General features: G+C 41.1%; 1 protein-coding gene across 1 annotated transcript in view; it reads left to right on the top strand.

Annotated features, from left to right (window-relative positions):
• ATRX (ATRX chromatin remodeler) overlaps positions 1 to 16533 on the top strand; it is a 178779-nt gene extending 162246 nt beyond the window's left edge. Inside the window, exons 29-33 of the mRNA XM_044682802.1 lie at positions 10504 to 10653; positions 11793 to 11918; positions 13633 to 13728; positions 15148 to 15276; positions 16252 to 16533. Coding sequence (XP_044538737.1) covers positions 10504 to 10653; positions 11793 to 11918; positions 13633 to 13728; positions 15148 to 15276; positions 16252 to 16533 — 783 coding nt within the window. The remainder of the gene's footprint in view (positions 1 to 10503; positions 10654 to 11792; positions 11919 to 13632; positions 13729 to 15147; positions 15277 to 16251) is intronic.
• The last annotated feature ends 9670 nt before the right edge of the window (positions 16534 to 26203 follow it).

Below are 26203 nucleotides of genomic sequence, written 5' to 3'. Positions count from 1 at the left end.
TGATCTAGTGGAAGGATGCCTACAAGGACTGACTTAGAACTTATTCATGATGCTGTAGGTGAATGACAGTCAAACTAGATCCCAGAGCTTCAGTTCATCTTGAGTCCTGAACTGTGTGTCTAGCTGACTGACATTAACTGAAATTTGAGGAGTCTATGCTATAGTATAACCCTTCTCCATTCCATTTAGAATAATTTACAGCTCCAATTTCTAATATTTGTTGAATCATTTTTTTTTTACAAAAAGGAACATATTGGACCCATTGCTCATAGTTGATAATGAAAGTAATATTGATCATCATAATAAAGTTGTTACTTTATTATGTAAACGATGTGCCAATATTTAGATAGAATTGTGGTGGTATTTGTAGGAAGTTTGTGGATTAGGCCTCTCCCTCCTGGAATGTATAGAAGGAGCATTTGGAAAGAAAGACTTGGAGTTTTATGAAGTTTTAATACCTGAGGGTTGAGAAAAAAATCTTTTTTAATCTAACTAGAAACAAACCCACCTGATACTTCATGATGAAGTTCTCATGAAATAGAGGATGGTATTATCCCCTGCTAAAATCTTCTTTGTGGTATGGATGAGCACCTTAGTTCTCTGTAAGTGTTGGCATGTCCTATCAGTCCAGAAAGGCCTTGCATGTTAATCCCAGTGGTGGACAGTGTATCTGGCATTTGGGGACTATACTAACTAAGCTCAGGTTCTGCAGCAGGTTGACCACAAAGTGACATTAGCCCTGGCACAGAGCCAAATAAATATTCCACATGTGAGATACCTTCTGAGTATGCCTTCTCTCTCACTATCTTAAATGTAGTTGCCTACCTGGCACCATATGTGAATTTAATCCAGTCCTTGAATACCCAGATCTCTGCCCTGAATTCCTTCACCCCCAGCTCTCACACTGCCCTCCATCATCAGACCCCAAAAGGTAGAGAGGGTCCAAATATTTGGTGTCTGTGGCTAGGAATTTGCATCACCTGCTTCTGTAATCCCAGTGATGAAATTGGTACCTTCCTTGGCTCCCTTTTCCCTCCTCTCATCTTTATCCAGCCCACACCCCAGTCCCTTTTTTTCTCTGTCTTCCCTTTCCATAGATCCTTCTAGAACTTCTGCTTAATCATTTAATTTCCCTTCTCCTCCGATCTCTCCTTTCCATATTCCTTTCATCTTCTTGCACTCAAAAGAACTCTCCAATGCTGGTTGCTCCTGTTGTATTTGCTACTTCCCACTCCCATCTTCAGACCTCATTCCACCATGCTTCAGCAGCCTCCTCTTTGAGGTTCATTCCATCAATCTTTATCGTCCCTTTCAGATCCTTCTCATTTATCTCTTCCCTTTCTTAAGAAATTTAATAACTCATAATCTTTTCCCTGTAACTCTTCTTCTTCCCCTGGATTTGGAGAACTTTAGCATACTTGTTAATGACCTCTCTAACATCCTGGCCTCCCAACTTATCAACTTCAATTTCTATGTCCTATTTCTCTCTCTAACCTGCTCCCAGAGATTGTCATACCCTCATTCTCACCATTACTTGTAATTGCTACCCCCTTGATCTTGTTATTGTTCAGTAATTTCAGTCGTGTTTGACTCTTCATGACCCTGTTGAGGGTTTTATTGGCAAACATACTTGGAGTGGTTTGCCATTTCCTTCTCCAGCTCATTTACAGATGAGGAAACTAAGGCAAAGTGAAATGACTTGCCCAGGGTCATAGTCTAGTGTATGAGGCTGGATTTCAATTCACAAAGATGAATCCTGCTGACTGGTACTCTAACCATTGCACCACCTAGCTGCCTTCTTCTTGACCTAGAGCTCTGAAATTCCCATTTCTGATAAGTATTCTCTCCTTCCATCTCTTCCTTTCCTAACTAACCTTACTCCTTCCTCTCCTTCTAACCCTATTTCACATCCTCACCACAATCATTCATTCTCACTCTTGCTTTGGTATCACTGTTCTCTCTTCACATTATTGAACCTATAATTGACCAGTTCAACTAGGTCCCATGGTACCTTTTACTTAATCATCCCCTTTTCCTCCTCTTGTTCATGCTTTGCTAGTCGCCAATCATTAATCATGCTACCTTCTTTCCCCACCCTTCCCTGCTTGTACTCCTGCGTTGCTACAGATTCTAGAGTCAATTTCTTTATTCTGCTTTTATTTTGACCCTTACTGCTGTGAAGCCAAGCTTTTCTTTGTCCTTGATTGCCTCTCTTTTTCCCTGTAGTGCTGTTCACTCCTTTTAAAGACTATTGCTTCTTCCATTCTTTCTCAGAAGCTGCCCTTTCCTCTCTGATAAGAGACTGTCCCCTGTTAGCTCTCCTTTATTCTCCACCCCCCATTCCATGCCTTAAAGCCTCTTTAAATCTTCATTCTCTCCTCATTCATATCTCTGAAAAAGAGGTGACCTTTTCCTTTGCCCAACACTACCTCTCTACCTGTTCCTTCTATCCGTCCTCTCATGGAGCTTGCTGCATTAATCTCCCCCTATCTGTTAGCTATTTGTCTGCTGCCTGCAAACATGCTTAGATCCACTTCGTCCTTTAAAAAAAAATGGCCACACTTGCTCCTGCTGCTGACTATCAATCTATCCCTCATCTCTTTCTCACTGCCAACCTCCAAAGAAATCTTCTGGCCTCTCTGTTCCTGCTTTATTGCTTCCTATCTTTTTCTCGATCCCATCATGTTTGGTTTCTGATTACTTAATTGTCAAATCCAATGTCCTTTTCCCAATCCCTGTCCTTCTCTACATAGCATTTGGCACTGCTGACCACTCTCCTCTTGGATATTCACACTTTTCTGGGCTTTTGAGATACTCTTCCCACATTTCTCCTCTTAGTTGTTTGATTGCTCTGGTCTTCTTTGCATCACTACTATCTGTGCATACCCCAAAGATTGTTCTAGTTCTTTTCTTTTCTCTCTACATTCTCAGTTGATTATCTTTTTTAGCATCTTGGTATCCTATTGCCTTTTCTTTGCAGTTGATTTTCAAATCTATATATCTAGCCCTCATCTGTCTCCTGAGATCCAATCTCATATTTCCAACCACATATTAGACATTTCTGGTTGGATAATTCTCTTGGCAAATAGATTCACAAATGTTTTATATTGTCTAGAGCAGTGATGGGCAAACTACAGCCAGTGGGCCAGATTGGGGGGGAGGGGTTGAAATGTTCTATCAGGCTCTGCAGGACATTATTCCTGATCTGACAAATACGAGTAGGATACAATACAATGAAACTTTGAAAGAGTTGCCTTAGAAACAGACTGACAGATGAGCATTTCCTTTCCTTTGGCTCCCTCTTTAAAAAGTTTACCCATCACTGGTCTAGAGTGATTTTAAATGGACTTTCTCTTTCTAACTCTTGCTGCTGAGTTTTGTTGGAAAGATATAGAAATGCTGATGTTTTATGTGGGTTTATTTTGTATCCTGCAACTTTGCTAAAATTATTAATCATTTCAACTAGTTTTTTAGTTGATTCTCTAAGCATACCATCATATCATCCACAAAGAGTGATAGTTTAGTTTCCTTATTGCCTACTTTAATTCCTTCAATTTCTTTTTCTTTAATTGCTAATGCTAGCATTTCTAGTACAATATTAAATAATAATGTTGATAATGGGCATCCTCCTTCACTCTTGATCTTATTGGGAAGTCTTCTCTTCTCATTCAATTGCAGTTGATACTTGCTGATGGTTTTAAATAAGTAGTACTTATTTTAAGGAAAGATTCTTTTATTCCTATGCTTTCTAGTGTTTTCAGTAGTATTGAGTATTGTGTTTTGTAGAAGGTTTTTTTCTGCATCTTTTGATAATCATATGATTTCTGTTAATTTGGTTGTTGATATAGTCAATTATGCTAGAATTTCCCTAATATTAAACCAGCCATGCATTCCTGCTATAAATCCCACCTAATAATGATGAATAATGCTTGTGATATATTAAAATACTCCTTTCCTAGTATTTTATTTAAAATTTTTGCATCAGTGTTCATTAAGGAAATTGGTCTATAATTTTCTTTCTCTGTTTTTGGTCTTCTTGACTTAGGTATCAGTACCATATTTGTGTCATGAAAAGAATTTGGTCGGACTCCTTTACTTATTTTGACAAATAGTTTGTATACTCTTGGAATTAATTGTTCTTTAAATGTTTGAGGGAATTCACTTGTGAATCCATCTGACCCTGGGAATTTTTTCTTGGGGAGTTCATTGATGACTTATTCATTTTCTTTTTCTGAGATGGGCTTATTTAAGTATTCAATTTTCTCTTTTGTTAATCTTAAGTAATTTACATTTTTGTAAATATTCATTTCACCTAGGTTATCAGATTTATTGTTATATATTTGGGTGAAATAGCTCCTAATAATTGCTTTAATTTCCTCTTCATTAGAGGTGAAATCACCTTTTTCCTTTTAATACTGGTAATCTGTTTCTCCTTTTTATTTAATCAAATCAATCAGCGCTATATCTGTTTTTTATAAAAGCAGTTTCTAGTCTTATTAGTTCAATGGTTCTTTTACTTTCAATTTTATTAATTTCTCCTTTGATTTTTTTTTTAGGATTTCCAATTTAGCCTTTTTATTAAATTAATTAATTCACTTAGAGTATTTTTCCATGATTACATGATTCATGTTCTTTCCCTCCCCTTTTCTCTCCTCCCTCCCTGAGCTGACAAGCAATTCCACTGGGTTATACGTTTATCAATCAATTTAGTCTTTAACTGGGGATTTTTTAATTTGTTCTTTTTCTTTTTTTTTTTTTAGTTGCATGCCCAATTCATTCATCTGCTTTTTCTCTGTTTTATTGATGTACACACTTAAGGATATAAATTTTCCTCTGAGTACTTCTTTGGCTATGTCCCATAAATTTTGATATATTGTCTCCTCATTGTCATTTTCTTCAATGAAATCAGTGATTGTTTCTATGGTGTGTTGTTTGAGCCACCAGTTTTGAAGAATTAGATTATTTAGTTTCCAATTAATTTTTAATTTGCTTCTCCACGAATCCTTAATGATTATAATTTTTTAAATTTCTATTTTGAATATTTTCCCATAGTTACATATTTCATGTTCTTTCTCTCTCCCCCAAGCCCCCCAAATCCCCTTATCTGACACACAATTCCACTGGGTTTTACATGTATCATTGATCAAGGCCCAATTCCATATTATTGATAGTTGGACTAAAGTTATTGTTTAGTGTTTACATCCCCAATAATATCCCCATCAGCCCATGTGTTCAAGCAGTTATTTTTCTTTTGTGTTTATACTCCCACAGTTTTTCCTCTGAATGTGGCTAGTTTTCTTTCTCCTAAGTCCCTCAGCCTTGCTCTGGATCCTTGCATTGCTACTAGTAGAGAAATCCATTATGTTCTATTATACCACAGTGTATCAGTCTCTGTGTACAATGTTTTCCTGGATCTGCTCCTTTCGCTCTGCATCAGTTCCTGGAGGTCATTCTAGTTCACATGGAATTCCTCCAGTTCTTTATTCTTTTGAGCACAATAGTATTCCATCACCAACAGATACCACAATTTGTTCAGCCATTCCCCAATTGAAGGACATTCTCTCATTTTCCAGTTTTTTGCCACCACAAAGAGTGTGGCTATGAATATTTTTGTACAAGTCTTTTTCCTTATTATCTCTTTGAGGCACAAACCCAGCAGTGCTATGGCTGGATCAAAGGGCAGGCAGTCTTTTAAAGCCCTTTGAGCATAGTTCCAAATTGCCATCCAGAATGGTTGGACCAATTCACAACTCCACCAGCAATGCATTAATGTCCTAATTTTGCCAACATCCCCTCCAACATTCATTACTCTCCCTTGTTGTCATTTTAGCCAATTTTGATTTGCATTTCTCTAATTATTAGAGATTTAGAACACTTTCTCATGTTCTTATTGATAGTTTTGATTTCTTTATCTGAAAATTGCCTATTCATGACCCTTGCCCATTTATCGATTGGGGGATGGCTTGATTTTTTTGTACAATTGATTTAGCTCCTTGTATATTTGAGTAATTAGACCTTTGTCTGAGTTTTTAGTTTTTATTTTGAATATTTTCCCATAGTTACGTATTTCATGTTCTTTCCCTCTCCCCCCAAAACCCCTGTTATTACAGTATAGATAATGAGGAAATAACAGTACTCGACATGTACGCACCAAATGGTATAGCATCCAAATTTCTAAAGGAGAAACTGGCAGAGCTCAAGGAGGAAATAGATAGTAAAACTATACTAGTGGGAGATCTAAATATTCTTCTATCACAGGGGTCAGCAACCTTTTTGGCCGTGAGAGCCATAAACGCCACATTTTTTAAAATGTAATTTCGTGAGAGCCATACAGTGCTCACATTGCGCGCTCCTGTAACAGCACCTGAAAAAAAAAATTGACTTTATGGCTCCTGTAGAAAGAGCCATATCTGGCCCTCAAAGCCAGATATGGAGCAAGAGCCATACATTGCCGACCCCTGCTCTATCAGATCTAGATAAATCAAACCAAAAAATAAATAAGAGGGGGCAGCTGGGTAGCTCAGTGGAGTGAGAGTCAGGCCTAGAGACAGGAGGTCCTAGGTTCAAACCCGTCCTCAGCCACTTCCCAGCTGTGTGACCCTGGGCAAGTCACTTGACCCTCATTGCCCACCCTTACCAATCTTCCACCTATGAGACAGTGCACCGAGGTACAAGGGCTTTAAATAAATAAATAAACAAACAAACAAATAAATAAATAAGAAAGAGATAGAGAGGTGAATAAAATCCTAGAAAAGTTAGATTTAATAGATATCTGGAGAAAACCGAGTAGAGATAAAAAGGAATATACCTTCTTTTTAGCAGGACATGGTACATTCACAATGATAATAATTTTTATCACATTATGATCTAAAAAAGTTGCACTTATTATTTTTCTGCTTTTATGCATTTGGTTGTGAAGTTTTTATGCCCTAGTACATAGTCAATCTTTGTATATGTACCGTGTCCTGCTAAAAAGAAGGTATATTCCTTTTTATCTCTACTCAGTTTTCTCCAGATATCTATTAAATCTAACTTTTCTAAAATTTCATTTCCTTTTTTACTTTTTTCTTGTTTATTTTTTGGTTAGATTTAGTTCTGATAGGGAAAAGTTGAGGTCCCCCACTAATTTTGTTTTGTTTTTTTAAAAACCCTTACCTTCCATCTTGGAGTCAATACTCTGTATTGGCTCCAAGGCATAAGAATGGTAAGGGCTAGGCAATGGGGGTCAAGTGACTTGCCCAGGGTCACACAGCTAGGAAGTGTCTGAGGTCAGATTTGAACCTAGGACCTCCCATCTGTAGGCCTGGCTCTTGATCCACTGAGCTACCCAGCTGCGTGCACACACACACACACACCCCAATATAGTTTTACTCTGTTTCCTCCTTAAGTTCGTTTAGTTTCTCCTTTTAAAATCTTGATGCTATACCATTTGGTGCATATGTTAAGTACTGATATTTCTTCATTGTCTATACTGCCTTTCATCAAGATGTAATTACTTTCCTTATGTCTTTTAATCAGATCTATTTTTGCTTTAGCTTTGTCTGATATCATGATTGCTACTCCTGCTTTTTTTGTCTCAATTGAAGCCCAGTAGACTCTGCTCCAACCTCTTACCTTTACTCTGTGTGTGTCTACCTGCTTCAAATGTGTTTCTTGTAAATGACATATGGTAGGATTTTGGTTTTTAATCCCCTCCACTATCCGCTTCCTTTTTATGGGTAAGCTCATCCCATTTACATTGACAGTTATGATTACCATCTGTGTATTCCCCTCAATCTTGATTTCCTCTTTTAATCCTGTCCTTTCTCCTTTCACTCTTTCCCTCCACACCATTGATTTGCTTTTTGTCACTCCCCTCTTTCCCCCTCCCTCCCTTATATTACTCCCCTTCTCACTGCCTCCCTTCTAATTCTGCTCCTACTTCTCTGTAGGGTCTTTTAATCACCACACACACACACACACACACACACACACACACACACACACACACACACACACAGCCTTTATGTACCTTATTATTACTACCTTCCCCACCACCCCTTTTCTTATTCCACTTCAACTTTTCTATAGGATAAGATAAAATTCTATAGCCCCCAATAAATCTGGCTGTTCTTCCCTCTCTGAGCCAGTTCCAATGAGAATAAGGTTTAAATATTTCCTGTCACCACCCCCTCTGCTGTAATAGTATTTCTCTCCCCTGCGCCTCTTTATATGATATAATTTACCCCATTTCACTTCTCTCTTCCTATTTCTCTTAGTACAATCCTGTTTCAGCTCCAGTTTTTTCTTTTTTATATTTCATCCTAAACAGCTTACTACCACACTCTCTGTCTATGTATACTTTTCCTAACTACTATGATAATGATAACAATTTTTAAGAGTTATAGATATCATCTTTCTATATAGGAATATAAATAATTTGATCTTATTGAAGCCCTTAAATTTTTTTCTCTTATTTACCTTTTTATGCTTCACTTGTATTTTGTATCAGACATCAAATTTTCTCTTTTCCTCAGGAATGCTTGGAAATCTTCTTATTTTATTAAATGACCATACTTTCCCCTGAAAGAATATCATCAGTTTTGATGGGTAGGTGATTCTTGGTTATAAATGCAGTTCCCTTGCCTTTTGGAATATCATATTGCAAGCTTTCTGGTCCTTCAATGTGGAAGCTGCCAGATCCTAAGTAATCCTGACTGGGGTTTCATGATATTTGAATTGTTTCTTTCTGGCTATTTACAGTATTTTCTCCTTGACCTAGGTGCTCTTGAACTTGGCTGTACAAGTCATCATTTGGGGTTTCATTGAAGGAAGTGATCTGTAAATTCTTTCAGTTTCTATTTTTCCCTCTTGTTCAAGAATATTAGGGCAGTTTTCTTGGATAATTTCTTGTAATATGATGTCTAGGCTTTTTTTTTTTTTTTGTCATGACTTTTCAAAGTAGTCTTATTCTTAAGTAGACAATTTTTAAATTATCTTTCCTGGATCTATTTTCCAGGGCAATAGTTTTTTTAATGAGATATTTCCTATTTTTCATTCTTTTGATTTTGATCTTAATATCTCGTGAAGTCATTGGCTTCTATTTGTCCAATTCTGATTTTTAAAGACTGAATTTTTTTCATGACCTTTTGATCTTCCTTTTCCATTAGGTCCATTCGAATTTTCATGGCATTCTTTTCTTCACTGGATTTTTGTGTGCCTCTTTTTCCAGTTGACCAATTTTGCTTTTTAAGCTATTATTTTGTTTTTGCATTACTTTCATTTCTTTTCCCCATTTTTCTTTGACCTGTCTTCTTTGATTTTTGAATGCCTTTTTGAGTTCTTCCAGAGCTTGAGACCAATTCCCTTTTTGTTTTGTTTTGTTTTTTAAGTTTTGTATGTGGTTGCTTGGATCTCATCATCCCCTATTGGTTCTGTGCTTTGCTCTTTGACCCTATAGAAATTTTCAAGGGTTAAATGTTTCTTTTGCCGTTTGCTCATTTTCCTAGGCTTTTTTTTTCCCTTCCTGTGGATTGGATACTCTTAAAGCTGCTTGCAGATTCTTTCTCCTCTGTTGGCTTGCAGGAATTGCCACTCTGAGCTATTTTGCCCTGGGGCTAGGTCTTTACCACAGCTGGGTAGGCTTGACAGGGCCCATTGCTATGGACTTTGGAGCCTCACTGCAGGCTGATGCCAGAGCCTGAGACTTCAATAGGTGGATCAGAGGTGCTCTTTTTGGTGTAGCCCACCTGGGATCCTGAAGTTGGCCTGTGCCCAGGTTCAGAATCTGGTGCATTAGGTGGTAGATGGTTGTACATCTCTGTGTACAGTTTTGCTTCCAGGTCCCCTTTGTCCTGTGAAAATCAACTCTTTCTGCATACCTTTCAAGTTGTATACATTGGGGGTAGCCCCCTCAACCCATCTTGCTCTTGGATTTTGACTCCTGTCATTTTGAGGCACCTTTAGAAGATTGGTTTGGAAGGATTGTCAGAGAGGTTTCAGCTTTCAGTGTTACTAAACTTCCATCTTGTTGCCAGCTCAGGTGGCCTGTGCCCACCCCCACCCCACTCATTCTGTAAGCATCTCAAACTTCACAGAAGGGATTTTGCAGAATCATGATAGTTGTCTTCAAGTATTTGAAGGATTTCTGTTTGGCCTCAAAGGTTAGAGCCAGGGTCAATGATAGAACAAGTCTAATCCTCTACCCATGGTAGCCCTGACTTTTCTACAGGCTTAATGTACCCATTTACTTCTACTGATTCTCATGTGATCTGGACTATCTATATCAGTGAGAGGAGTGCCCAGGTCCAGGAAATCACAGGCCCTTGAAGCAGTAGTGTCCCCTTTATTGTTGGTTATTTCCCAGATTTGGTATTGCTGTCCTTTTATTTATTTGTTTGTTTGTTTTTTAGTGGCACTACTAGGATACAGTTCCCATTCCCACAATTAGCAGAAGGTCCTATCGTTGTGGTATGCATTTTTTGTGAAAACTTCACACTCTTTCACTTCTTCACATCCAAACAGGACACAATCCTTGCAGAATTGCTTCAGATACATAAAGAACATATTGTAGGATATCATGAGCACGATTCTCTTTTGGACCACAAAGAGGAGGAAGAGTTGACTGAGGAGGAGAGAAAGGCAGCTTGGGCTGAATACGAAGCCGAAAAGAAGGTAAGACCACCCTCCTTTCCAAGTGGCAATTAAGTCCTCATTTTGGAATCTGACCACTTAGAGCAAGGTCCATTCCTTGAAGTAGAAATAAAGGTTGATAGGCTCTAAAATTAGGGCAGGTGAGTGGTGTAGTGTAAAGAGTACTGAGCCTGGTATTAAGAAAGTCATCCTTCAAATCTGTTCAAATATGGTCTCAGACACTTATTAGCTGTGTGACTCTGGCCAAGTTACTTTACTCTGTTTGCCTCTGTTTCCTCATCTGTAAAATGAATAGAAGAAGGAAATGGCAAACCAAGCCAGTAACTTTGTCATGAAAACCCCAAATGGAGAGAGTCAAGCACAACTGCAAAAATGACTGAACAACATGATCTAAAATTGGAAAGAATCTTCCAGGACATGTAAGCTTTAAAGAATCACTTAATCCAACTCCACTGTACCTCACAGATGAGGAGAATGTATAGGTTAAAAACCTGCCTCATCTCCATTCAATCCATAGTACCCTGTTGTTTGCTGAATTGAGGTGCAAAACTAGCTATATTTACCAACATCCCAACTCCAGTGATTGTAACTAATTTTTCAGGTCTGGGTTGACATTCTGTGACCCTGTTAATTATGAAAATGAAATTATTACAGAAAATATATCAGGATATGGAGTGCAGATTCCTTTATTGGTCACTACTCAGTCTACAACATCAACTTTCTTTATAAACAAGAAAACGTTTTTAAAATTATGGTATTTTTAAAAATCCATTAAAAAATGAATTTTAATAAAAATGTTTCCAGTCATGAAAAGTTGCCTTAAGACTGCATCCTTTTTTTTTTTTAACTCTCCAAAATTCACTGTGCCAAAACCCCCGTGGCTTTCCTGTGATGCTGCAGTTTTCATCAGAATTCTCTGAAAAACCCAGTTCTGAGAGAATTTCAATAAAAAAGAGGGGTGCATTTACAGGTTAAAGCTCTTTATGTAATAAGATCTTGGTTTCGGCTGAAAAAGGTTTTTTGTTTGTGTGTGGAAGAGTGTTAATAATTTGCTAGATCTGAGACAAGTAGATTCTTTTTCAAACACAATAGTGATGCAGAATGTAAAGGTTTAAGTCAATTATGACTTAATGTGCAAAATGATTTGTGGGGTTTTTTAGGGACTCACCATGCGTTTCAACATGCCAACTGGGACCACTTTACCTCCTGTCAATTTCAACTCACAAACCCCATATATTCCTTTCAATTTGGGAGCCCTGTCAGCAATGAGTAATCAACAGCTTGAGGTAAGTCATGGAGTAAGAAATATGTATATACAAAGGCATCTTTTAATGTCTTAGATTTGGGTGCTTCTCGAGATGTTTCTTAAGAATAGGATTGAAGGGGAAAATAAAAAAAGCTTTTCTTAGAATTCAGATCTTTCCACTGACTTCCAATCACGCATCTCCCACTGCCTTTCAGACATCTTGAACTGGATATCTTCCATGCATCTTTATACATTTATCTTTTCCCTTTAACCCATCCCTCTTCTTACCTTCCCAGTATTTTGAGAGCAACACCATCCTATCAATCCCTTGGGCTCCCAACTTCGGAGGCATCCTGGACTCTTGACCATCTCTCACTCTCCATATCCAATCTGTTGCCAAGGCTACACCTTTTTCACGTGTAGCACCTCTTAAATAACCCCTATCCCTAAGCAATCACCTCATGCCTCAGTTACTGGACTATCCTGTGGGTGGATCTGCCTTCCTCAAGTCTTTCCCCATTCCAATCCATCCTTCATTATGCCACCAGAGTGGTTTTCCTAAATCTCAGGTCTGAACATGCTGCTCCCTTACTCAGTAAATCCCCATGACTCCCTATGACCTCCAGGAGAAAATACAAAATGCTTAGTTTGGCATTAAAAGCTTTTGATAAACTAGTATCCTCCTACTCTTCCAGTCTTCTTAACACCTTACTCCACCAACACTTAATCTTTGACAGTGACCCTGACCTCCTCCTGACTGTTCCACAAACAAGGCCCTCTATCTCTCAGCTTTGGGCATTCTCTCTAGCTGTCCTCTGTGCCTGAAATTGTCCCTTCTCCACAACCTGGCTTCCTTTAAGTCCCAAATAAAACTGACTTCCTATAGGAAGTCATTCCCTGATTCCTTTTAATTCCAGGGCCTTCCCTCCATTATTTATTCTCTGTTGACCCTGTACCTAGCTTGCTCTGCATATATTTGTTGCTTGTTGTCTCTCCCAAGTTCTAATGTAGGCCCCTTGATGGCAAGGACTCTCCTTTGCCTCTTTTTGTATTCCTGTTGCTTAGCATAGTGCCTGACATAGAGTAGGCCCTTAATAAATGCTTATTGAATAAGCAAATAAATGAATGAAACAACCAAATATATTAAAACTTGTTTGTGAAACAGGAGGAACCTGCCTTAAACTAGGTTTGTATTAGCCAGTATTTTTATTATAGCTCTCAGTAGGACAACTCATTGCCTGAGCAAATAACACTTGTTTTGTACTGTTTTATTATTTTATTAGATATAGTTTAGAATTTATGAATGAATGTATGTTCTGATATAACACAGTGCTCCAGCAAGTATGTAATGGGACTATGAGATAGATTGTGAACTAATGGTGATAGAATTGAATATATCATCAATAATGTAATAACTTTGTTTTAGAGGAAGTTATCCTGTTTTTGGTATGGAGCAGAGAGGGGATTTGCTTTAAACCTAATATACACACGGGATTTGTTAACTTCACACCCAGTCCACTCCTTTAGATCTGAACTTTTCTTTCATTTTATCAGCTGTGAATTTGGCTAGTACATCCAGTTGGGAAACAAATTTACAATATAAGCCTCATAAATTGGGAAGCGGAAGCATCCTTTGTGTTTTTGAGTTTCCCTATAGTGTTTTTCTCATGATTCATTTTTTGCTTTAATCACTTAACATCATGTTAGCTATCACAAAAATGTCAATTGGATTTAAAGTAACTGAATTCTTCCAGGACCTCATTAATCAAGGCAGAGAAAAAGTTGTAGAAGCAACAAACAGCGTGACAGCAGTGAGGATTCAGCCCTTAGAAGACATCATTTCAGCTGTAGTGAGTTACACAGATTTTTTTTCCCTCTTATCTTTCCCTTTCTGCCTTCAGTAGATTCCTTTGCTTGTGGGACAAAGTAGACGGTTCACCCTGAGCTTCTGAAAAATCATTTTGTCCTCTTTTTAAATGTCCTTATGATAAAGACCCCCTCTCAAAACAAAGGGCACATGCACATACATATGCTATATAGTTAGAAAGTACTAGGACTTGGAACCAGAAAAACAGGAGTTCAAATCCTGCACTTACTAGCTGTGGAACCATGGACAAATCACTTCATCTTTAGTGACTGTAGGTTTCTTTATTTCTGGAATGAGAATAGTAGTCCCCATAGCATCTACTTTTCAAGGTTGTTGTGAGGCTCAAAAGAGATTATATGGCTAAAGCCCTTTCCAAAACCAAAAGACTATGGAAATGTCAGCTATTGTATCTTAGACTGGCCTGGGACTCACACCTGGAGGCAGGTCACTTTGATCTTCCTTCTCTTTAGAAGAAAGGGCAGCTAGGTTTTAAAGTGGATTGAGTGCAAGGCCTGAAGTCAGGAAGGATCATCTTCCTGAATTCAAATCCAGCCTTCATTCACTTAGTAGTTGTATGAGCCTGGGCAAGTCACTTTGCCTCAACAACTATTGAGAAAAGGCCATAAACTTAACCCAGGTGCTTGTAATGACCCTAATCTGGGTGAGCTAAGAAGGGGAGAATATTCCCTGCAAGGGTTTTTTGTTTTGTCTTAGTATTTATTGTAGCTTGAGTACTTTACCAAAAATGTAAGCAACAAATAAAGTTTAAAACATCTCATTGTTCATTTCAGTGTTTTCATTACCTTTCCTGTCAGATAAGATATAATTCTAAATGGACCATATTAGTACTGAAAACAGTAGTGCTGATGGGGCATTGCAAACTTCTTGGTAATTAAGGGAGAAAAACACTTTGGTGTCAATAAAGGAAATGACTGGATCTGGGTCTTTGAAAACTCTTAGTGAGATCATTAACATTTAGATAGTACCTAAGAGTTTTTTACAGAGTTCTCTAACTCCACCAGCTTTCTAGAATAGTATTACAGATGGAGAAACCGAGGCTCAGAGACATGCAGGAACTTGCCCAGAGCCAGGTAGCTAGTGCCTGAACTGGTATTTGAACTAGTCCACCGACCAGCCAGAGAAATGTGTGCCTCATTTATTTCCCCATTTTCTTTCTCACCAGTGCTTTTGTGCATCTAGGGTGATCAGCCTAATTGAAAGTCACTCTTAAAGTGAATCAGAGCGTGGGTCTGGGACACTGCATTTTTGGTCCATTGCTGGCCCTTGATTAGTGCTCCCAAGGAATTGTTTTTTTAATGTCCTCTTTGCAAACTTTGCAGTGTTCAGAGTTGTGCAGATTGAATTGCTGTTATCTAGGATTTAATCCAATCTTTCCATTTAGTGGAAGGAAAACATGAATCTGACAGAAGCCCAAGTGCAAGCTTTGGCATTAAATAGACAAGCCAGCCAGGAGCTTGATGTGAAAAGGAGAGAAGCAATCTACAATGATGTATTGACAAAACAACAGATGGTAAGAGTTCCCCAGTCTTTAAATTGTATTTTATTCTATTGAATTGAAACTGATGGATGTGGCAAAGTCTCTGTTCTGAAGTTTGCCATTGGCTCCAAGGCCAAAACCAGGTTTTGCTTCATTTATGAAAGAGACTAGGTGGTTGGGTAAAAATTCCCTTTGATTTTTCTAACTTATACTTGATACCATGTTAATCCCACCCCCAACTTCCCCCAGAAGGCTACTTATGTGTTCTATTTGGAAGACTAGGGGCTAAGACCATTGTCCAAGAGGATATTCATTTTCTTTCTCTTTCTCTTCTCTTTCTCTTTCTCTTCTCTTCTCTCTTTCTCTCTGTCTGTCTCTGTCTCTCTGTCTCTCTCTCTCCACCAGCCTTTTAAAGCTGCATGAGAATCCTTTTCAATGCCATCCTAGTCTCTGTGAATCGATCCTTTCTTGCTGGTTGGTCCTTACCAGGGCATTCCTCTACCAGCCGTTGGCCTCCCCAAAACCAGTTTTGATTCTTGGCACCAGAGACTGAACTTCCTTCGCCCTGAGTATAGCCTTGGTGGGCTGTGTGGTTTTAAATTATCGGAGGGAGTCCGAGGTGGGGGGGTGTAATTATCCCCTGGGGAGGCAGGCGCATGTTGTCTCAGAAATATTTATTTGTTCATCGATATGTGAGATTTTCAAAGAGATGACAAAGGAAACCTGCTCAGATCCAGAAGACTTGCTGTAACTCATACTGGGGAGTAATTTGGCGCTGGAGAGCCGGTCACTATGGCAACCAAACTAAATGCTGCTTTGCAATACAATGGTTGAGTCATTAAGAGAACTTAGGTCTAAACGTGGTTTTTCCTTTCGGGCTGGTCCTTGGGCCCCCCTGCCCCTGAGCCTGCCCCCATTCTTCCTCCCCTCCCCCACTGCCTTGGCTTCCAGCCAGACTGGACCCCCAGCTCTGGGACTGTAACCCCTCCCTCCCCTCTCTGTCCACAGTTAATCAGCTGCGTTCAGCGGATCCTGATGAACCGGAGGCTCCAGCAGCAGTACAATCAGCAACAGCAGCAACAGATGTCTTATCAACAGGCCGCCCTGAGTCACCACCTCATGATGCCAAAGCCTCCCAATTTAATCATGAATCCTTCCAACTACCAGCAGATTGATATGAGAGGAATGTATCAGTCAGTGGCCGGCGGCCTGCAGCCTCCGCCGCTGCAGCGTGCACCGCCCCCGATGAGAAGCAAAAATCCTGGACCTTCCCAAGGGAAATCAATGTGATTTTGCACGAAGAGCTCAAAGGATTGTTCAAATCAAAGAAAGAAAGATCTTTTATTTTTTTAGGAATCAATGGCTTAACAGAACTCAACTGTATAAATAGTTTGGTCCCCTTAAATGACATGTTCCATATTAGCTTTTCGATTTTCTTTAAATAGGACGGACCATTTTTCCCTGACATTGGTCAGTAATGTTGCCTAGAATCTTCTTACATGTGTTGAGTACAGGAGAGATTTCAAATTGTTTTCAGTGAAAACAGGCCCTTCCATGACAGTAGCAACTCCACAGGTTTCCTCTCTAAACTCCTCTGCCTGCTTTTAGCAATCATGCCATCATTATGAGCTTAAGCAGCTTAGGAAAGAATACAAATTTCCAAGTATACACACACGCACACGTGTGCAAGTGCACACACACACACACACACACAGCTGAGTTCTTAATTAGAGTTGATTCCTCAAATTAGGGATTGCTTTTTGTACCTAATCAATTTCTTGATTAAAGTGACAGAAATGGTTTTAGAGTCCTTTTGACTGAAGTCTGAAACTGGGCTTGTGCTAAGCCTGTATTGATTCAACCATTTAGAAGCTGAGGGTTCTCTTACAACACACAGGATTGAGTGCAATATCTGAAATCCCATTACTCTGACCCTTCTGAGTCCTGCACGTCCAATTGTTCCAACAGCCTTAAGTACAGCTTCTGAAGAATTTGGTGTTCTTCTCTAGTCTTTCTGCCATTTCAAATTTTCACTTATATGTGCTGGAATTAGGGATAAACTTTAGGGTTATGGGTTATCTTTCACATATTAATATTTTTCCCTCCCCTTTCCCTCCTCCTCCTCCTTTTTTTCTCCCTTCCTACCTATGTATCTCTTCCCTTCCCTTATCTGTCTGTCTGTCCATCCCTCCCTCCCCTCCTCCCCTTCTCTTTCTTTTCTCTCTCCTTCTCTCTCTCCCCCCTTTGGCCCTGACACAAAGCACACGCAGATCGAGTATCTTCCACATATTAATAATTTCTCTTCTTCTCTCACCTTCCTATTCTTTCTTCCTCACTTATCTACCTCCCCCTTCTCCCTTTCTCCTTCTCTCCCTTTCCTCTACTTCCTCCCCACCTCCCTCTACCCTCTCCCCCCTTCCTTTTCTCTCTTTTCTGTCCTCTTCCTCTTCTCTCTCCCCTTTGGCACTGACACAAAGCACACGCTGATCACGCTTGGTGAGGGTGCTGGTGCTTCATCCTGTTGCTGGCAACGGGGTACAGGCCAAGAAAAACCAGCACCAAGCATTTAAGGGTTAAGCCAGTAATGGTTGTTGTTAGGTTCACACCCTGTTTTATAAACAACATCAAAATGGCAGAACTACTGCTGATTTTCAGTTCATAGGAGGAATGTGCTTAAACAATTTCCAGTGCTGTCAGTATTGTGAAATCATTCCTCTTCAAGATAAGAATCTCTGGCTTCCATGCTCTTCTCCCTCTTCTCTCAACGCCACCTTCCACCCTACTAACCCCCACTTAGGTTTTCCTAGGAACTTGAATGACTTCTTTTTTTTTTTAAAGGTTAATTTAGACCTTTCAGTTCCCACTTTTATGAATTTTACCCCATTAATGCCCCATCATACAGTTTTATTGAGAAATCAGTTGAGTTGGTTTTTTTTCATTCTGTTCTTTTAATCAGTATTGTAAACCTACCATCTTTATTTTTTTTGCGTAAAATTATGTTGATGGAGAGTCTACAAAGAAATCGATTATTAGAACATAGAAATGAACTCAACATGTTTGAGTTGGTGGCATAACAGGTAATAAAACTGCTAAAGAATTATAGAGGGAAAAAAAGCTTGACAGCATAGGCGCTAAGTATTATTGGACTCAACATGAGTTGCTGACATTAGCTAAAACTGTTTGAGTTATTTTAATCATTCTTGAATGATTTCAGTTTTATGTTTGGAAAGAACTAGTATTTTGACATCTAAAATATTGTGAGTGACTTCATTTTTGTGAAGTTTTCAATTTTGGTTTGTGATATAAAATTTGTGAGGTCTGGTGGTGCAAAAGCAGCTAAAATGGATTTTCTTTTTTAATAAAATTTCTTCTGTGGTGAAATGTCCCTGAACAGATTTTCCCTAGGTCGGGATGCTTTGGCCAGTTGTTAATTAGGAATCTTGAATTTGGGATGTTGAGGATGAGAGAATCCAGCATGCTATCACTTTAGGAGAAATGACAAATATTTAAACACGGGAGATCTCCTAGTCACATTTCCTGAATTCTGTAAATAGGTTTTGCCTGACCTGGGGATTTGTATCATGGTCTGATCTTTTGCTCAGAGACTTAGATGTGGAAGTTTTAGGCAACATTTCAAAGAGATGTTTTTCACCATGGAGGAAATTCTGTATTAAAGAAGAATAACAGATAGGAAAAATGATTTGGAAATAAGGAGGTTTGAAACAAAACTTGGACCACTTTACAGTCTTCTCATTTGGCTTTTTAGCTGCATAATCTGTGCTTTGAATATAACACCAAGCTTTAACAAATATTTAAAGACAAATACACCATTAAGATAATAAAACTCATTTTTGTATTTGTTTTAGATGTTTTAACTAGTTGCAATGGCTTAAAAATGACAATTAAAAATGTTGCTTGTAATACAATTTTGCTTGCTAAATTCTCCACATTTTGTAACCTGTTTATTCCTTTGGATGTAAAGCGTTTTTTGCTTAGTATTGTGATATTGTATATGTTTTGTCCCAGTTGTATAGTAATGTTTCAGTCCCATCAACCAGCTTTGGCTGCTGAAATCATACAGCTGTGAAGACTCGCCTTTGTTTCTGTTAGACGGCTTTTCAGTTCTGTATTAAATATCTTAAGTACTGTAGAAAAGATGTTCACCTCTTCCTATAAGGCTGTTTTGTAATATATATATAAGGACTGGAATTGTGTTTTTAAAGAAAAGCATTCAAGTATGATGATATACTATCTTGTGTTTTCACCATTCAAAGTGCTGTTTAGTAGTTGAACTTTAAACTATTTAATATCATTTAATAAAGTGACCAAAATACATCATTCCCTGTACTTCATTTTCATTTTGAAGCCCCATGAACAGCATTGTCTAGAGAAAATGGCAGCCATCAGCATTCCCATGGGATGCTCCCATTACTTGGGGTTGGGGAGTGGGGAGCAGAGATGATATAAAAATATCTCTACTTTTAAGGAGTATTTGTCTAAAGAAACCATGCCTGCCTGTGCCTGCACAGGCACACATGTGAGTAGGCATAGTTCACATCCCAGGTCTGATACTAGCTGCACCCCTGGGCAAGTCACTTAACCCATATGCACCTCCCACAACCTCCTCAGACTTACTCACTAGCCAGAGGTTACCATCTGTGTTGGTGGATGGAGTTTCCAAGCAGGGAACTCCCCAGAGCACTCAAATCCCAGCTCTTTATAGAAAAGGCCTATATAAGTTATGTACCAATTAGCTACCATGTGCCTCCCAGAGGATGTCATTCTCTCCATTTGATTGTGAGCTCTTGAGAGCAAGGACTGGTTTTTTGCATTTTGAGGTATTCTCCAGCACTTAGCACAGTACCTAGCACATAGTAGGTGCTTCAACTTCAGTTCACTGACTCTTGCCTGGCAACTGCGCACCATACCTTGGAATCATGGCCAATCCTCCATGCTTAGATTTTGGAGGGCTTATAAATTGTTTAACCACCCAGTAGCCATGCCATGCCATCTTAAGAAAATAAAAGCCAAAATGTACATATCTTTTTAGTTTTGCAGCTCCAAGGAAACCTCAGCTTTTACTCATGCTGCTGCTTTTTCTCATTACCAAAACAAGTGATTGTCCGTGCAGGCAGGCGTGTGGTGTGTGTGTGCGCGCACACATGCACATGCAAAGAGATGGACATTTAATCAAAATAAAACTGTGATCCAAATTCCTTTCAGTAGTTAACTTGGGGAAATTGTACTCCACTGAAGCAGCAAAGAAAATTGGGCTCATCACTAGAATAGTGGAAAGAACACTGAATTTGGAGTCACAGAGATCTGGGTTTGAATTCTGACTCAACTGTGTGCCCACTGTTTAAACATCAAGCTGCAGCCCCATGAATCCTGAATAAACATGGACTGCCTAACCCCATGATGGCAAACCTCCGGCACATGTGCCAAAGATGGCATGCAGAGACCTCTCTGTGGTCACGCAAGCCATGCCCCAACTCTACATCCACCCCCTCACAGCTGCTCTCTTCCCCTTCTCCACAGTGCCTCCTCACCCCTCTTCGCTTATTCCTTCCCCTGAGCAGAGTGTTCAGGCCACTCCCCTCCCTTTATCCCTTCCCTGTCTGGGTCTAGGAGCTTCAGGAGGTAGGAGAAAGGGAGGGTCTCCTCTGGGGGGGGTGCAGACCCCACCCCCTAAAAGATTTCCACTTTCATTCCAACATCAGCCACCAGTCTGGGAGGTGACCCCACCCCCCAATGACTAACTGCTATCCCTCCACCCCCTGCTTGACCCTGGCACTGCTGGAGTCCCCATGGTGGCAGAAGGCGGCAGCAGCACTGCACACACACACACAAGCCGGTTGGGAGCCCGGCTCCATCCCTGAACACAAGGTGGAGGGGTCACGGCACGTGGTCTCTAAAAGGTTCTAAGATGTTTGCCATCACTGGCCTAGACTGACCTTGCTTTGGGTTCAGATGCCAATGTCCCCAGAGGCTACATTTCCAGACATTGGATTTGCCAGATTTGGTCCTGGTGCACAATAACTTGGTTTTTCTAATGACTTCTATAGAACACTAAAGTTTTGCAAAGTGTCTTCTTCATGCAACCCTGTGACAGGTAGTATAGAGATTATGATCCTCAGTTTCCAAAAGGAGTGATGGCTTGGAGAGGTTAAGTAGGTATGGGGCACTTAGGCCTGTGGCCCATAGGGTGGGTGATCTTGGAGTTAGGAAGCTGAGCTCACCTTGTCTCAGGTTTCTTTGTGATCCTGGACAAGTCACATAACCATTCTCAGCCTCAGTTTCTTCATCTGTAAAATGGGGATAAATAATAGCACCTACCTCACAGATTCATTAAGAGGAGCAAACAAAATACCAGGAACTACTCAGTGCTCCATAAACCTTAAAGCATTCTATAGCCTTTGCTGTTCAGTCTTTTTAGTCATGCCTGACTCTTCATTACCCATTCGGGTTTTTCTTGGCAGAGATACTAGTGGTTTACCATTTAACTTCTGCAGCTCAGTTTACAGATGAGGAAATGGAAGCAAACAGGATGAAGTGACTTGTCCAGGGTCACTTGGCTAGGAAGTGTCTGAGGCTAGATTTGAAGTCATTCCACACCCAGCACTATCCATTGAGCCACCTAGCTGCCTCTCCATTGGGATAGTTGTTAGTTTCTGATAACAGGTCTGGAAATAAGACCCACCCCACTGCACCCCCAGGCTCTAGTTCTGGCAGGTAATGAAGGGGCAGCCCTGAACCAGGGGTCCTTTCCAGTGGGCCCTTAAGGCCCTCCCGCTATTGGGGGAGGGCAGAGCCCCACTGAGCTCCCCAAGGGAGGGAGGTCCTGTGGAATCTTCTGCTTACCTTGAGGCAGAACAGCCTTTAGATGCCAGCTGCTGTCATTAAATGACGTGCCAATGGGCAGACAAGTGGGAAGTGTCTAAAAGAAGAATGAACTGAGGTCTCCCCTGGACTGTGGCTTCTCCCCACTCCCCCACACTACGGCTAGCCTCTACCCCTCCAGAATTTGGCACATCATTGGCTTTTAATAAGTGATGGGTGACAAAACGGGACTTGGAATATTGATTTAGTCACTGGCTCCACCTTGGGGAACCACCTTTTCAAAGCCTTGGGCCAAGGTGAAGTCACCCAGGGGCCACGGCCTTCCTGCCTAGTGACCTGGTGACCAGCCAGGGACAAGGCACATCTGGCTTGGAGTGCCTGGAAGAAGGGCACAGAGGTGGGAAGCAGGCTTAACTTGGGATTGGAGTGGAACGGGGGCATCCTTGGTCTACAGAGCCCAGGAGAGCCCCACTACAGCCCAGCCAGATCCAGGCCGTCCATCCGTCTCTTTGGGGATTGGTGGGATATGAAGAAAGATGGCTTTAGTAGCTTGGTAAGAGGAGCTTTGTTCCAGGGCTTTGGGGAGACATAGTGGGATTGTGAGCTGGGGACAAAGGGGCTGACAGAAAAGGAGGGCAGGTGGAAGGATAGGAAGAGGGAGACTGGAGTAGAATGGATTGATGGAAGGACTTGAAAGGTAGGATGAGTAATTTGATCTGAAGGGTGAGGAGGGATTTTTGGCAGGGTGTGATGTGGTCAAAGAAGCAGGTAAAGATGATGATTTGAGCAGGGGTAATTTGGATGGCTTAGAGAATACAGGATGGGAAAAGGCTGGAGACAGGAAGGCTGGTAATGAGTAGTTGTCTAGGTATTTGATCCCCAGGCCCCACATCCAGGCTCAAGGATGGAAAAGGAAGACTTGTGGAACCTGTACGAAGATGGTCGTAACAGGCCGTGCTCATGGACTGAGAGAAGACCCGGGTTTGGCTCTGCTTCTGCCACTAACTGACTGGGCCTCGGTTTCTTCATCTGTAAAACAAAGGAGTTCAACGAAAGCTAGGGTTTTTCTTGGCCTTTTTTTTAGGCCACCAACCCCTTCTTAGAATAACATCGTTAAATAAATAAAACCCGGAGAACTGCCAAAGGAATACGTTCTATTAAAATTCAAAACAAAAGGCCAGATCCCAGGTTTAGAACACCTTTGATCCCATGAATCTAAGATATCTGATTGGATTTTTGTTGACAAGACTGAAGAAAATGAAACCTAAAGACAAGAAAGGAACAGCCAGGAGTTTTGTTTTCGGGGCCCAGGCTTTTATCCTTTCTAATTGAAACCGCACTCACTCCCCCACCTCTACCAATCTTGCCACATCTTGTACGATCATTGGCTCTAAGGATCTCTTCCTGAGTATTTCTCTTTCTCCGTTTTCTGCTTGCTTCCAATTAGACCCTTCCAGTTGCTGACATTTGCAGAGAGTGAAGTGACCCCAGGCAGCGAAGAGATGCTTAATTCTCTTCCTCTTCTCAGGCCAGCCCTTCAACATGGGCGATCCGATCCGTTCTTGGCTCTTTTCCGAGAGACCCTTGCTCTCGCCGTGCTATTATCTCTGCAGGTAATGTTATATTTAGAAGCTTCCCTTTTCGCATGCAGTAAAAACACTCGGCCTGCCGTATTCCCAAAGTGCTTTGTGGTTATTTATGTATGAACCTATATATGGGAGGAAAGCCAACAGAAAGGTATCCCCTGCCCCCATCATAGCTAAGGTTATAAGACCAACTGAGTTCAGCTCAACAAGCTTGTAGCAGATGCTGGACAGATACAAAGACACCTGGGAAATTCCCTGATCTCGGGGAACTTTTAATCTGCATGTGTACAAAGAAGCAAATATAAGCTAAATGTATAGCAAAGTGACTTGGGAGGGGAGATGGCGGAGGCAAACCATCTGGATTCTAGTGCTTTCCCCATCCCACCTCCACCGAGGACCACTGGACTTTTTGGCACACAAGTTGCCTCAATTGGTCAAATGAAGACCTGAAATTCCGGAAGCCCGTGGACGAGGCCGGGTCCCCTTTAGTTCTAAATTTCATGATTCTCCGACAAGCCACGCTAACAGTTAGCAACAGTTTGACACTGAGGACAGAAGGAATCCCCAACCTGGAACTAGGCAGTGTGGCGTGGTGGTGGTCAGAGCAGCATTCTTGGAGTCCAGAGACCCAAGTTCAAACTGGGCTTCTGCCACTGCCCAGTTGGGTGACCTTGGTCAACCTTCTGTTTCCTCTTCTGTAAAAGAGAGGTTCTGGGGCTCTGGTAGGGGAAGAGCAAAGAAATGGAAGCCATTCCGTTCGCCTTTTCCTCCACATCCTGCTAAGCTGCCTCTTGTGTCTTCCTCCATTGCTTTCCCAATTGAGACCTCTGGGAGGCTGTTTAATAACAAAGCGGATGAACCAAGTTGTAATTGGCTCTAATGAACACTTCCACTAGGTGTAGCCTCCTTTATCTTTTGCCCAGAGGCGTTCCCAAAGCTGTGTTCCTTCCTGCCCTTGGAACTCCAGGAAGAAAAGAAGTTTCAGGATCTGATCGGTTTTTGCAAGTCTCCCAAGCTGTGAGGACGTGACCAAATTTCCTGCAAAGCAACTGACTTTGGGAAAGAAAGTCAGCTTGGGGACCAGCCCGTTGCCCTAAAGAAATCCCAAAGAGAAGACCGAACAGAGTACTCAAGAGGCCAAAGTCCTGGGTTTGAGTCTTCCCAAAGTGGCTATGGGACTGTGGGAAAGTGACCTCATTCGCCCTACTTGTAATATGGGGCCTAGGTGCCCCACAGGGTCCTTGTGAGACCCAGAGTACAAGTCTGAGACCAAGAAGGAGCACGAGAAGCTTAGGGAAAAGACTGGGCCTCACCCCACGGGCTTTCCTCAAAGCCTTTTCACTAGGCACTCTTCCAGTGAGTTTGGCTTTCCTTTGTAGTCCTGTGTATTCTAGTTCATGCGCTTAACAGCATCCATCGGGCCAAGAAGGGGTCCAGAGGTTTCAGCGGATTGCCAAAGGGCTCCATCACACAAAATATAGGGAAGTGGCCCTAACTAGCTCTACGTTCTGCCACCATCAGCAACCACCTCTCTCTCCAGGTACTTTTGGGGTAGCCAGGGGAAACAGAATGGCAAGGAAGGCCCCATTCCAATCCCACCTTGGACACTTAGTAGCTCAGTGGCCAGGGGCAATAATCCCTTAATCCCTCTCTGCCTCTATTTCCACATCTGCAAAATGAGGGTAATAATAGTGCTTCCCTCACAGGGTCTTTGCTCAGGTCCTCCTCGTCCCGGTCTTCACTGGCACCGAGCTCCTTCTCCCTCCTTGTTCATGTTCCCTCACTCCCCTCCCCTGGATTCTGGGACTTCTGAGACCAGAAAGGACGTTGAACACTGGGGCCCATCCTCCTGCTCTAAGGGGATTCTTAGTTCAGGAGTCAGTGCACAGATCTGAGCTGCAGACAGTCTTTCTAAGAGCTCCATTTGGAAGTTTAAGCACACGCGTGTGTTACTGCCCTGGTTATAATGAAGAAGAATGTCAATAAAGTTGCTTCTGCTACTTAAAGGCAGCTTGATGTAACGGATATGACGTGAGACCTAGAGCAGGAAAGATCTGAGTTCAGATCCTAATTTCCCTTTGATACTTACTAGTTGTATGACCCTAAGCTAGTCACCTAACCTGCGTCTCCAGCAAGTCACCAGGTTGCAATCTGCCTGGTTTGAGGGAGTTCATTTCCATGATGTAATTGAAAAGAATCTTGAAAGGAACTAGTAATAAGGCCCGGGAGTTGCTTCCTACTAGGGGACGACCCTTTGATTAGGAACCAGAGCAGGCCCTCCGCTTCGTCTGGCCCATGGGCTAAGAAACAAGATGTGTCCTTTTATTGTGTCTATCTTTTCTAAAAGAAGTCAACAAACAAATGGAAAACTTCAAGATTTCAAGACTAAATTTTAGCAGCTACTTCTTCGGTGGGCCTACTCTAGTGAGATCCCACACCGAAGTGGCTGGCACTTTTATGTCTGCCCATAGGTGTCTCTCCCCTGCTCTTCTTTTTCCAAGAAAAGGGAGTAGGTATCTCTCTCCTTTGCCATA

Source organism: Gracilinanus agilis, chromosome X (assembly GCF_016433145.1).
Source record: "Gracilinanus agilis isolate LMUSP501 chromosome X, AgileGrace, whole genome shotgun sequence".
Classification (NCBI taxonomy): Eukaryota; Metazoa; Chordata; class Mammalia; order Didelphimorphia; family Didelphidae; genus Gracilinanus; species Gracilinanus agilis.
Note: the sequence above shows the minus strand (reverse complement) of the source record. Positions and strands in the feature narration are given on the sequence as shown.